The sequence below is a fragment of the Panulirus ornatus genome, chromosome 15, assembly GCF_036320965.1.
Source record: "Panulirus ornatus isolate Po-2019 chromosome 15, ASM3632096v1, whole genome shotgun sequence".
NCBI lineage: Eukaryota > Metazoa > Arthropoda > Malacostraca > Decapoda > Palinuridae > Panulirus > Panulirus ornatus.
In genome coordinates this window covers 18,402,133-18,416,889 of record NC_092238.1, presented here as the reverse complement: position 1 = coordinate 18,416,889, position 14,757 = coordinate 18,402,133, and the positions used below count along the sequence as shown (strand labels likewise).

The 14,757-nt window shown below is 40.2% G+C and overlaps 1 protein-coding gene across 6 annotated transcripts in view; it reads right to left on the bottom strand.

Annotated features, from left to right (window-relative positions):
- Positions 1–119: 119 nt before the first annotated feature.
- The window catches only part of LOC139753737 (uncharacterized), an 822,625-nt gene continuing 807,987 nt past the window's right edge, over positions 120–14,757 (bottom strand). For 5 of the 6 annotated variants that reach the window (XM_071670529.1, XM_071670533.1, XM_071670532.1 and 2 more), the window contains 3 exons: positions 13,009–13,107; positions 7,215–7,399; positions 120–7,095 (listed from right to left, as the gene is read on the bottom strand). In XM_071670529.1, coding sequence (XP_071526630.1) covers positions 4,402–7,095; positions 7,215–7,399; positions 13,009–13,107 — 2,978 coding nt within the window. In that variant the 3' untranslated portion in view covers positions 120–4,401. The remainder of the gene's footprint in view (positions 7,096–7,214; positions 7,400–13,008; positions 13,108–14,757) is intronic. The other variant, XM_071670534.1, reaches the window with a different exon arrangement.

Below are 14,757 nucleotides of genomic sequence, written 5' to 3'. Positions count from 1 at the left end.
GTTGAAAGCATCTGTAAAGTGATAACTTAGACAATTGACTATATAATTCTTGGAAGATAAATAGCTGAGAGCCCAAGTAAAGTGACACCTAATCCATATTAGGAAAAAATACGAGACTGTAACATAATGTCTTCAGTGTTTATTAAGAGGCAAGATAAAGGAATCATGGATGGAGACAATGCAGAAATGATATATGCTACAATAAATAGGATCACAAATGCAAGAAGCAGCCAATGCTCATTTGTGTCACAAGAGGATTATGTTAACCTTTGCCCAGTGCTTCATAGAGATTCATTTTATATTTACAAAACTACAAATGTGAACCTCGCTGAAAGATCAGGACTAAGGTGTCATACTTCAGACCCTATCATATCTTACAACATTATGGCCAGAGATGTGATCTGGAGTCTCATGACAAAAAAGGAAAAAAGTCAGCCTAAAAATGATCACATGAAGATCAAAATCACTGGTCTCTTCACCTCCTGAGGGTCAAATATCAAACACAGCCGTAATAACAATGACTTTGATGTTGTACAGTGAAATGTAGGCCTCCACTGTGATGTTATACAGTGTAATGTAAGGCTCCACTGTGATGTTATACAGTGTAATGTAAGGCTCCACTGTGATGTTATACAGTGTAATGTAAGGCTCCACTGTGATGTTAAGTCACATGAATACAAAGATGTGTATGATATTAGATCCTCGTACAATTTTAATAGTAAAAGGAACATGTATAGTCAACGACATACCTGTATAAATGTTTATCATTATGATCCCCCCATAACATACTAGATTGTTATCATTATGATCCCCCCACAACATACTAGATTGTTATCATTATGATCCCCCCATAACATACTAGAACGTAATAACGTACACAGCATTCGGAAGACAGGTATGTCCACAACCAGACTTATCCACTGTAAATGTTACGGAGTGTCAATGTGATCTTTATTCAGTGTAATACTCAACGACCCCATGCATCATTAATGTCCCTACCTATCTATAACTTGTTATATTAGCAGAATATCAAGTTATATCTGTCAAACATTTATTAACATGCATACAATGCAAATTAGCCTATTTTTCATGGATTAAACTACTATCGTCTTATATGTCTATAATATTTAGGTTTACCCTGTATAAAAAATATTACTTCATTTCAAATTTTCAGCGCGACATATGAGTGAACGTAAGATACTCTGGCAGTAAATCAAAACACATCCAAGAATTGAACATACGTTATCAGTCGTGATGTGAACTGCCAACAATGTATCTTTAGAGATATAGATATCTTTTTTCTGTAACTCTGTTTTCACACATTGTTCATCCAACAGCTACATAAGATGGTGACTTCATGAATTCATACATATTTCAAGATTCAGCAAATGAATCATCATAAATCAGTATAATAACTTTCGCTGTTTTTTTTTTTTTTTTTTTTTTTACAGAAACACCTAATGAATGTTGTGCTGTACCATGAACCACTGCGCCTTACAGAATGTTGTGCTTTAATGTTGACAAAGAAAGCCTTAGTATCTGGCATGTGTCAAGTCTCATGCGGCAATATACAGGAATATTTCTCACAAGACATTTTACTGTAAATATTCATTGACTTTAGAGTATTATTGTATTTATGTAATTAGTTGTGAATTATCTATAGTAATTAGTTGTGAACATCTTTGATTATCTATAGTAATTAGTTATGAATACTGGTAAAGGTTAAATAAAGAAAAATACTGTTTGAATCAATGATCACAGGAGCTGAAACTGGTTCATCTTCAGATGGTGAGAACAAATGGTACAGTTTACATTAGTGACGAACTGTTCTGAGATCAGTATTGCTGGTCTCACTGTACAACAGCTTTTCCCAATCATATTCAGCAAAACATGAAAACAAGCATGAAAACAAGCCAAAATATGCTGGGCAACATTGTGTGGGTACTGGCTACTTACAGTAGGCAATTGTACTGGAAGATATTGGAAATTCCGGATACAAGAGCTTTCCAATCAAGTAAGAGCCGGATGATAAAGCTTTAACGTATTACTATGATTATTGGGCGAGGGTTTACTTACAAGTACAAGGACAAGTGTGGAAGTACATGTCAACTGGGAAGTTATGATAGGGAACTTATGTGGTTGTGGATGTAAATATGAAGTGATAACATTAAGCACAATATCGTTAACATGAAGGATGTACAAACGACGTTACTGGTACTGATGGAACTCGATAATCATATATTGCAACTGGACCCAGAAATAATATCAAGTGAAAAATGAATAGAAAAAAGTTAAGATAGAGCAGTCTTAAGATACAGTAATCTTCAGATAGAGCAGTCTTAAGATACAGTAATCTTCAGATACAGCAGTCTTAAGATACAGTAATCTTCAGATACAGCAGTCTTAAGATACAACGTTCTTAAGATTCAGTGGTCTTAAGATACAGCGGTTTTATGATACAGCAGTTTTCAGATACAGCAGTGTTAAGATACAGCAGTCTTCAGATACAGCAGTGTTAAGATACAGCAGTGTTAAGCATTGAAATAGTAAACTCTCAATTATCTTTCCTTCTAAATCTTGTATTTGACATATCTGCATCAAAAGTGATGACAAGTATCACCACCAAGCGACTGTTCCTCAACTGTTAAGAGTTGAACAATACAAGCAGAAGGAAGGTATTTGTTTATCAAAGACAGGCCAGTTCCCTCGTGGAACATGTTAAAATCTAAGTGGTGATGACTAATGCTTTTCAAATGAATGGTTTAAACAGATAAAACATTAAGGGGACCACAATGTTGATGACTCCATTGTTTTAAGGGAAGTAAAACTCACCCTTAACATTTACAAATGTTGAAGTCACAGATGTGAATCCTGCCTCACAGTGTCCCCCCCCCCCCCGTGACGACGTGTACATCCCTGGTCCATACAAGTAAAGGCAACTGACCATAATGTGGCCATACTACCGCTCCTGTTATCACCTGGATCAGAAGAATGTTAGGCACACTACATCTGATTTATATGTGTGTGTGTGTGTGTGTGTGTGTGTGTGTGTGTGTGTGTGTGTGTGTCGGGGAATGATCAAGATTAAGATGTTTCTAGTGAATGGTTTCTATCTAGTATTACGTATTTCCCTGTAAATCTTTCTTTACTAAAAGTTAATGAGATATCTCAGTAGAGTATTTACAATAATCTTAAGGCCATGTTGTGTGGATAACTGAGAGTTTACTACTTAAGCAGTTCCTTTAATATCATCATGTACATGAGACTGCCACATGGGATGTCACTTGAAACTGATATAAAACTGAAAAAGAAAATGAGTGGTTGCTTCTCATTCCAATCTGGCATTAACATTAAAAGAGAATTTTACAAACAAGACCCTGTTCTCATATGGATGGTTCGCATCCCTGTTTTGTTCACTTCTATAAACACATCTCGTGTGTAATTGATGTCCTTCATCACAGAGTTAATGAACAAGTCATAATTGATGTCCTTCATCACAGAGTTAATGAACAAGTCATAACTGATGTCCTTCATCACAGAGTTAATGAACAAGTCATAAGGAAGTCAGAGTGGCAAACCAACGTCGTAGAGGAATTCTGGACGTACTGACGGATTAATGTGATCACTGGAGTAGCTTCCCACTGACGTGCACCTCACGACTGACGTGGACCTCACGACTGACGTGGACCTCACGACTGACGTGGACCTCACGACTGACGTGGACCTCACGACTGATATCCTAACTTATAACATTTGCTGTCAACAAACAATGTTTTCAAATGTTATTATATATAATTTAAGAAAATATCAACAATGACAATATGACATGTTTACTGTACAGTGCATGATTATCCCTATACCATGGGATAAGGTCCTCTTTAAGCAGTTGAAGTCAGCATCTAGATCATGACCTGATTACTACACCATGGCCTAATGAACTACAACTCAAACAGACTCTCAGTCACTTATAACTTATCAACTCTACTGGGAGTTGCTTGTGCAGTGTCTGTGGTGAATGCAACCCAGGATATGATTAATGATGTATGGAAATCATAGAAAAGTATGAGTATTACACATACAACACATACTAACACATTTTTTATCTTCAAGAATTGATTAAATTTTTTTCTATAAAAGGAATATGTGGTTCTCCCGTTCATAATGTTTACATACTTGAACAATGTATCACAGAGATGGAAATCTATACCATGTGGAATGTTTTGTGCTCCTAGAGCCCAGAGTAGGCATATATTTTTGGCACGGAATTATCATGGTTAATAGTCATAATTCTCACATAACCCTATACTGATATTTATCACAAATAAATAAACAAGAATTATAATACAGACATGAATCACAACATGCCATTAATACCCTTCTAGTCCATAGGAGTGTTGGACTTTACAATGTTGCTGCCACCTCTGTTTGCTTGACACTGCTAGAAACCGAGACATCACTGACCGTTGAAGTTTCACTTGACACTGAATCATTACTGAATATAATAGGTACGTCAGTAGACAGTGAGATGTCTGTAGATGTTTCTGCCATGGAAACTAATGGATACAAGGTTGTGGCAACTTCAGTCACATCTACAGTTTGTTCTGTTGTTGGAACATCTGTTGTGTCTTCAGTTATAGACGTTGTTTCACCTGTTGTATCATAATATACGAAGGGTCCCAGTTCTGTGGTTATTTCTGGATCATCTTGTAGCACAAAATCATCTTGGAGGACAAATTCAGTTGTGGTATAGAAAGCATCATCAAAACCTTCAGTAATGGTTGAGACTTCCTCACTGGCGCCTGGTTCCTCACTCACTGTCTCCGTCTCCGGAGTTTCTGTTTCTTTCACGAGTTCGTCGGTGCTCTCAGTCGTCGTCGTACTAAGTGGTACTTCAATTTCTGCCGTTTTGTCTTCATTATCCTCTAGTAGTGGATCGTCTGTTACTGTAGTGGTTTCTGGGGTTAACTGTTCAGTAGTTTCAGTGATATTAAATGTTTCCTCTGTGGCATTTGTACTCATGTCGAGATGTGGCGATTCTGTACTGTTCCAGTTCGTATGTTCGGTAATTGCTTCAGTGACGTTGGGCGTTATAAGTGTCTTCTCTGTTGTGCTGGTTGTTGATGTTGTTTCAGTGGTTATTTCTGATGATTCAGTGGTGTTCACAGAAGTTGTTGATACATGAAGAACTGTTTCAGTGGCATTAGTCACTGTCGCTTCAGTAGAGACATTTGCCACCACTGCCGGTGTGACATCAGTTGTCAACTCTTGACTGGCATTTCCTGAAGCTGTGACGTTGACAGTAGTTGTTACTGGAGTTGTGATTATTACCTCCTCACCACAAGTGACACTTGACATATCTTCGCACTTTTGAGTATTAACATCAAACATTGTTGCTCCAGTGCAGAGGAATTTAAGGTCAAGAACCTGTTTCTTGATAAATCCTGGGGAACAGTAGTGAAACACTTGACAGTTTGCCTCTGGATCAGGGTAAAATTGCTCTAACTTCTTATCTTTGCAAGTGAAGTTTGTCTCTGGTAAGTTTTCTCTTGTGAAAAGTCCCTTTTGTGGGAAAATTGACTCTGTTGTTGTTGTTGAGGAATTTGTAGTTATATCAAAATCTGGTTTTATGGTTGTGGATACGTTGGCACTCTCTGAAGATAACACAACCTCTGTAGTGGTAGCAGGTGTGGTGACAGTTGTGGAAACAGTGGCATTTTCAGTCTGACCAATTTCTTTTTCTGTATTCTCAATCTTCATAGTAGTAGTAATAGTGGCAGCAGTGGTGGTTACCTCATCATGAAGAGGGGCCACATTAGTCGTGGAAGAAGACGTCGCTACACTTTCAGTGGATTCTGTAATATTAGTAGCTACAGCTTCCTCGACAGACTGAGGTGTTGTTGATGAGAGTGGAGAATCACCGATGCCAAGAGTTGTAAGAGAAGCTGTTGAACTTTCAGTTGTGTAATTCTGTACCGAGATATCGTCTTCCGTAACAGAGGGTTCAATTGTATGACTCTCTGTGGATGATATAGGAGGAAGGGGATTTGAAGTAATGGCTGCTTCTGGTTCTGCTGACTGTTTATCAGAAGCATTGTTATCCGTGTTTATATTTGGTGAAGGTGATGTAACCTCTGGTAATGGTGTGGACGTAACTTTAGTAACAGATTCCACTCTTGTTGTTGTGGAAGATGGTCCAGGGAGAGGTGTGGTCAAAGAGGCAGCAGGCTGCGTTGTTGTAGTTGGAACTGTCGTACCCGTTGGAGAAATTTCTGTCTGTAGACTGGTTGTAGATCCCGGGACGATGATTTTTGTTGTTGTAACAGTGACAGTGACTGGAGCTATCGTAACTGTGGTAGTGGATGCGATTTTTGATGTCGTTCGTGCTGGAGATATTGTAACAGTTGATAATGTTGTGGGAATTACTGGTTGAGTTGACGTGACAAAGGATGCAGAGGTAGTGCCCTTCTGTCTTGAGACGGTAAAGGTTGGCAGAGCTGTTGCTCTTGAGCCAATGGTTGTCGTAGCAATAGTTGGGAGGCCGAGTAGATTTTCAGAGGTCGTGTTAGAGACTTTATCACTTTGTTCAAATTTTGTTTCTTCAGCCTCAGACTTGTTCCTAGATGATGCAGCAACAACAGATGGAATATGACCTTCATCTATCTTAGTTTTATTGCCAAACAGCACTTGCTCTGCTACGGTCACGTTGGCAACATCCCGCTTCTTACGGTTGATATAGCCATATCTTTGAACCGCCTCAGAGCTAGAGAGAGGAACCATGTCATCAACGTATACCTTCTTGCGATAGTGTCCTTCCTCTCCATCAGTCTGCAAGGCATACACTTCAATAAAGGTTGTATGACGAGCGTTCTCCAAAGTCCACTGTTGGAGTGCAGCAAGGTTGTACAGAGCACGACGCACACGTGCATCCTCCATCCCTGGTGTTATGACTAGGTTGGCCAACGGTGGGAGCGATGCTCGAGCGAACCTACGTGAATGTAGTAGAGAGGCTGCGCGTCTTTTCCGGCCTCCAGGGGTTTGTCTTCTCACCCTCGTCAGGCCAAGAATTTCACCCAAAGTCTCTTTAGTGCAGTCCACCTGTTAAATGTAATTCAATAGATAAATAACTTTTCAGACAAGAGGGCTGATTTATATACAGTAACGAGCAAAACTTATGACAGTATCAAATGTAACATCAAGATTATCGTAACACCCACCTTCTTAGCGGGTACACATTGTAGTCGATTCTGTGAGAAGAGGTAGTCTTTCTTGCATGAGATGTGTTTCTCTACAATTCTGTTGTCACTCAAAGCCTCACAAACTGTGTAACCTTGGCAGCCAGTTGTTAGGTCTCCCAGAGGCTTGCCCAACGGACGACTGCGACACAGATCAACTTTGTCATCTGTACGAGAATAACGTTCGTTTAGTAAACACGTTCTATGGGGAAGGCTCTGTATGAAGGAAATGAACGGCCCAAAAACGTACTGAGCATTAACATCATAGACCGTCTGTATACTGTGCTGAGCAGTAACATGACAGACAGTCTGTGTGCTGTACTGAACAGCAGCATCACAGTCTGTATACTGTGCTCAGCAGCAGCATCATCGACAGTATTCAGCACAGTATAAAGTTTGTAACTCTAATAACTTGGGAACAATAGAAAAATAACATTACTGTGGAATGAGAACAAGACTGGAGAAATATTGAAATGCAGTGTCAAGATCATAAGTAAACTGCTTTGAAGATCTGTGGCGATAAAACCACTGGAACATTATTATACTGTATCATAACAAGTAAGCTGGAAATCATTATAATGTCGCAAGTGATCAGTAAACATTGTAACACTGTGACATGACCGTACATATTACTGTTGGTGCACGTGAATGAGTCAATGTTAAAGCATGGAAGTTATGGCATCCATCACGGTCAGTAAATCTACTTTTTGATGGTAAGACAAAGCCAAGTGCTGTTTACACAAGTCAGTCAACGTTATTGTGAAAACGGAAAGTTTGTAATGAAATTATTGACCATTACAAGAGGATCATAACAACAGAAACATATTACAGTACTGTATGTGACAGAATAGGATACTTGTACGTACGTATATCCTTGTAACAGTAGTCTATATCTTATGTATGGAAGATGCATTATGGTACAGATCAACAAGCTTAGTCAACAGAGGAATCGACATTATGTAAAAAACAGCAACAGTGGTCAGTGATGACCAACAACAGTCAGTAATGACCAGCAACAGTGGTCAATAATGTCAAACTACAGTGGTCAGTGATGACCAACAACAGTCAGTAATGACCAGCAACAGTGGTCAATAATGTCCAACTACAGTGGTCAGTGATGACCAACAACAGTCAGTAATGACCAGCAACAGTGGTCAATAATGACCAGCAACAGTGGTCAATAATGTCCAACTACAGTGGTCAGAGATGACCAACAACAGTCAGTATTGACCAGCAACAGTGGTCAATAATGACCAGCAACAGTGGTCAATAATGACCAGCAACAGTGGTCAATAATGTCCAACTACAGTGGTCAGAGATGACCAACAACAGTCAGTATTGACCAGCAACAGTGGATAGTAATAACCAGCAACAGTGGTCAATAATGTCCAACTACAGTGGTCAGAGATGACCAACAACAGTCAGTAATGACCAGCAACAGTGGATAGTAATAACCAGCAACAGTGGCCAGTAATGACCAGCAACAGTGGTCAGGGATGACCAACAATAGTCATCAATGACCAGCAACAGTGGTCAGTAATAACCAGCAACATTGGACAGTGATGACCAACAACAGTGGTCAGTAATGACCAGGAACAGTGGTTAGTGATGACCAACAACAATCAGTAATGACCAGCAACAGTGGTCAATAATGACCAGCAACAGTGGTCAATAACGACCAGCAACTGTGGTCAGTGATGACCAATAACAGTGGTCAGTAATGACCAGTAACAGTGGTCAGTGAAGACCAATAACAGTCAGTAATGACCAGCAACAGTGGTCAGTGATAACCAGCAACAATGGGCAACATGGTCAGTGATGACAAGCAACAGTGTTTAGTGATAACAAGCAATATTAGTCAGTACTGACCAACAACAGTAGTCAGTGATGACCAGCAACAGTGTTCAGTGATGATAAGAAACAGTGTCCAGTGATAACAAGCAACAGAAGTCAGTGATGACCAGCAACAGTGGTCAGTGATGACAAGCAACAGAAGTCATTGATGACTAGTAACAGAGGTCATTGATGACCAGCAACAGTGTTCGCTGATAACAAGCAACAGAAGTTAGTGATGACCAGCAACAGTGGTCAGTTATGACCAGCAACAGTGTTCAGTGATAACAAATAACAGAAGTCATTGATGACCAGCAACAGTGGTCATTGATGACCAGCAACAGTCTTCAGTGATAACAAGCAACAGAAGTCAGTGATGACCAGCAACAGTGGTCAGTGATGACAAGCAACAGTGTTCAGTGATAACAAGCAACATAAGTCAGTGATGACCAGCAACAGTGGTCAGTGATGACAAGCAACAGTGTTCAGTGATAACAAGCAACAGAAGTCAGTGATGACCAGCAACAGTGGTCAGTGATGACAAGCAACAGAAGTCATTGATGAATAGCTACAGTGGTCATTGATGACCAGCAACAGTGTTCACTGATAACAAGCAACAGAAGTTAGTGATGACCAGCAACAGTGGTCAGTTATGACCAGCAACAGTGTTCAGTGATAACAAGCAACAGAAGTCATTGATGACCAGCAACAGTGGTCATTGATGACCAGCAACAGTCTTCAGTGATAACAAGCAACAGAAGTCAGTGATTACCAGCAACAGTGGTCAGTGATGACCAGCAACAGTGTTCAGTGATGACAAGCAACAGAAGTCAGTGATGACCAGCAACAGTGGTCAGTGATGACCAGCAACAGTGTTCAGTGATAACAAGCAACAGAAGTCAGCAATGACCAGCAACAGTGTTCAGTGATGACAAGCAACAGAAGTCAGTGATGACCAGCAACAGTGGTCAGTGATGACCAGCAACAGTGTTCAGTGATAACAAGCAACAGAAGTCAGCAATGACCAGCAACAGTGTTCAGTGATGACAAGCAACAGTGATGACAAGCATCAGAAGTCAATGATGACCAGCAGCAGTGTTCAGTGATAACAAGCAACAGCAGTCAGTGATGACCAGCAAAAGTGGTCAATGATGGACAATGATAATGATCAGTGATGACCATCAACAGGTTTCGTTGGTGACCAGAAACAGTAGTCAATTATAAGCAGCAACTGTGGTCCGTGATGGCCAGCAACAGTGGTCTGTGATAATCAGTAACAGTGGTCAGTGATGACCAGCAACATTGGTCAGTAATGATCAGTAACAGTGGTCAGTGATGACCAGCAACAGTAGTCATTAATAATAAGTAACAGTGGTCAGTAATGATCAGTAATAGTGGTCAGTGATGACTAGCAACAGCGGTCAGTGATGACTAGCAACAGAGGTCAGTGATGACGAGCAACAGTGGCCAGTGATGACCGGCAACAGCGGTCAGTGATGACTAGCAACAGTGGTCAGTGATGACTAGCACCAATGGCCAGTAACAGTGGTCAGTAATGATCAGTAACAGTGGTCAGTGATGACTAGCAACAGTGGCCAGTGATGACCAGCAACCGTGGTCAGTGATGACTAGCAACAGTGGCCAGTGATGACCAGCAACAGTGGTCAGTAATAGCTAGCAATACTGGTCTTTGATGGACAGTAACAAGGGTCATTGATGAACAATAATATTGATCAGCGATGATAGTGGACAGAAATGACCAGCAACAGTGGCCATTGATGACCAGCATCAGTGTTCATTGATGACCAACAAAAGTGGTGATTGATAACCAGCATCAGTGGTCAGTGATGACCAGTAATAATGCGTGGTGATGACCAGCAACAGTGGTCAGGCATGACCAGCAACATTAATTAGTGATGACCAGTAACAGTGGTTAGTGATGACATTAACACTCCTCATTGATGACCAGCAACAGTGTTCGATGATGATCAATAATAATGATCAGTGATGACCATCAACAGGTTTCATTGGTGACCAGAAACAGTAGTCAATTATAACCAGCAACTGTGGTCCGTGATGGCCAGCAACAGTGGTCTGTGATAATCAGCAGCAATGGTCAATTATGACCAAGAATAGTGGTCAGTGATAACCAGTAACAGTGGTCAGTGATGACCAGTAACAGTGGTCAGTGATGACCAGCAGCAATGGTCAGTTATGACCAAGAACAGTGGTCAGTGATGACCAGCAACAGTGGTCAGTAATGATCAGTAACAGTGGTCAGTGATGACCAGCAGCAATGGTCAGTTATGACGATGAACAGTGGTCAGTGATGACCAGCAACAGTGGTCAGTAATGATCAGTAACAGTGGTCAGTGATGACCAGCAACAGTGGTCATTAATAATAAGTAACAGTGGTCAGTAATGATCAGTAACAGTGGTCAGTGATGACCAGCAGCAGTGGTCATTAATAATAAGTAACAGTGGTCAGTAATGATCAGTAACAGTGGTCAGTGATGACTAGCAGCAGCGGTCAGTGATAACTAGCAACAGTGGTCAGTGATGATTAGCAACAGTGGCCAGTGATGACCAGCAACAGCGGTCAGTGATGACTAGCAACAGTGGTCAGTGATGACCAGCAACAGCGGTCAGTGATGACTAGCAACAGTGGTCAGTGATGACTAGCAACAATGGCCAGTAACAGTGGTCAGTAATGATCAGTAACGGTGGTCAGTGATGACTAGCAACAGTGGCCAGTGATGACCAGCACAGTGGTCAGTGATGACTAGCAACAGTGGCCAGTGATGACCAGCAGCAGTGGTCAGTAATAGCTAGCAATACTGGTCTTTGATGGACAGTAACAAGGGTCACTGATGAACAACACTATTGATCAGCGATGATAGTGGACAGAAATGACCAGCAACAGTGGCCATTGATGACCAGCATCAGTGTTCATTGATGACCAACAAAAGTGGTGATTGATATCCAGCATCAGTGGTCAGTGATGACCAGCAACAGTGGTCAGTAATGATCAGTAACAGTGGTCAGTGATGACCAGCAGCAATGGTCAGTTATGACCAAGAACAATGGTCAGTTATGACTAAGAACAGGGGCCAGTGATGATCAAGAACAGTGGTCAGTGATGACCAGCACATTGGTCAATTATGACCAAGAACAGTGGTCAGTTATGACCAATAACAGTGGTCAGTGATGATCAGTAACAGTGGCCAGCATTACATCAACGAAAGCTTATATACTTCAGTTATGGCAGACACGTATTTCATCAAAATTAGGTATGTATGTAAATATTCAGGAAACGCTCATGCATGATGATGTTTTATGTAAAATGTATGACGTATATTATCACATATGATATTGTGTATTAACTTTCGTCAAGTTAAAGTGTGAGTATCTCTGAAGTTTTCGTGATAAATTTCACTTTAAACAAACAATGTTCAATTCAGTAAGTACAAATGAAAATGAAGTAAGTGAATCACTTGATTAACGAATTTAGAAATGAAACAAAGAAATGTTCTTGGAATATTCTGTCCCATTTTTCCATGCTGATATACGAAGTTGAAATATAACTGAGTATTTGAATGAGAGGCATCAAATATTGCTCCGGCACCAAGATTTGAATATTTTGTGTCGTTTAAGGTACTAGTATAAAGGAACATTTCGGAGGCCAGGTGATACATGATTCGTCTCGTCTTAATTTCAACGTGACTACGGCATATAGTTCATCTGTCATGAGTGAATTTGTAGGTGTAATATAACACGATAGTAACCGTCTCCTTCAGTCTGGAATTGATGATTTTGACAAGTGCTAACATTATGATATTTGTGACTTGCAGTTGTGTATGACTATAGATTCCCAGGTAATGAACCCAAGTCAGCGTGCGTGTCTTATGTTGGTCCAACGTGCCTCTAACAACTGAACTTTTACCTGCGTTGCGACGTGCTCGCTGGGAGGAAGGAGAAGATAAGGGGATACGAGGGAAATCAAACTGCTGTTCAGGGAATTGGGCTTCAAGTTCTACGTAGACTGGAAGAAATAAGGGCAGAGTTCAGCAGATAACAACAGTCAGATTAAGAGAAAATAATTATAAAGATAAGATGAGAGAAATCATCCTGATAAGCAATGACGTGATAATAATGTATTAAAGACAACATATTAAGGATCACATATCATAGCAACATGAAGAAAGTTGTCTCTTACACTTTACTGATAAATAATACAACTAATTCAAACAACTCCCATTAATGGAAGTTATCCTTTTAGGCTATGAATATCATACAGTTTAACAAAGTTATATGAATTAGTTTAACAAATGTGACATAAAACAATTAACAATGGAAAAGAAAATAGTGTATAAATGATAGACAGCAAGACAACCACAATAGATTGTAAGATATATAAAGGTACTCATGAATTATGTTCACTAATTATACTACTTACCAAACACTTGCTGAAAAGACAAGCAATTTCAGGCAGACTGACAACTTAAACTGACTGTATAATTGTTACAATTGTTTTATATAAGAACAAAAATCTAAACATGTAAATGTAGCTTGACAAGATATCCCAGTTCCCTACGACTGATAGCAATTGATGTTATCCTACAGTGTGCGTCTTGACGATCAGTATGTGTCCATCATGTGGCTTACAGCTACCCACTGAGTGTCATTGGACTGCCACATGGAAGCTGGCGCTCTATCGTGTACAAGGCTGATAAAGAAGCTGGAGTTTCACCCAGATAGAGGAAAACTCATTTGTTCATCAGAAAGATCTCAGTGGAAAATGAGAAACTTAAGTTTAGCATATACAGAAAACCTATTAATTAATATGATTCATGGTGAGGTGCCTGAGGATTGGCGGAATGCTTGCATAGTGCCATTGTACAAAGGCAAAGGGGATAAGAGTGCTAAAATTACAGAGGTATAAGTTTGCTGAGTATTCCTGGGAAATTATATGAGAGGGTATTGATTGAGAGGGTGAAGTCATGTACAAAGCATCAGATTGGGGAAGAGCAGTATGGTTTCAGAAGTGGTAGAGGATGTGTGGATCAGGTGTTTGCTTTGAAGAATGTATGTGAGAAATACTTAGAAAAGCAAATGGATTTGTATGAAGCATTGATGGATCTGGAGAAGGCATATGATAGAGTTGATAGAGATGCTCTGTGGAAGGTATTAAGAATATATGGTGTGGGAGGCAAGTTGTTAGAAGCAGTGAAAAGTTTATATCGAGGATGTAAGGCATGTGTACGTGTAGGAAGAGAGGAAAGTGATTGGTTCTCAGTGAATGTAGGTTTGCGGCAGGGGTGTGTGATGTCTCCATGGTTGTTTAATTTGTTTATGGATGGGGTTGTTAGGGAGGTGAATGAAACAGTTTTGGAAAGAGGGGCAAGTATGCAGTCTGTTGTGGATGAGAGAGCTTGGGAAGTGAGTCAGTTGTTGTTCGCTGATGATACAGCGCTGGTGGCTGATTCTTGTGAGAAACTGCAGAAGCTGGTGACTGAGTTTGGTAAAGTGTGTGAAAGAAGAAAGTTGAAAGTAAATGTGAATAAGAGCAAGATTATTAGGTAGAGTAGGGTTGAGGGTTAAGTCAATTGGGAGATAAGTTTGAATGGAGAGAAACTGTAGGAAGTGAAGTGTTTTAGATATCTGGGAGTGGATCTGGCAGCGGATGGAACCA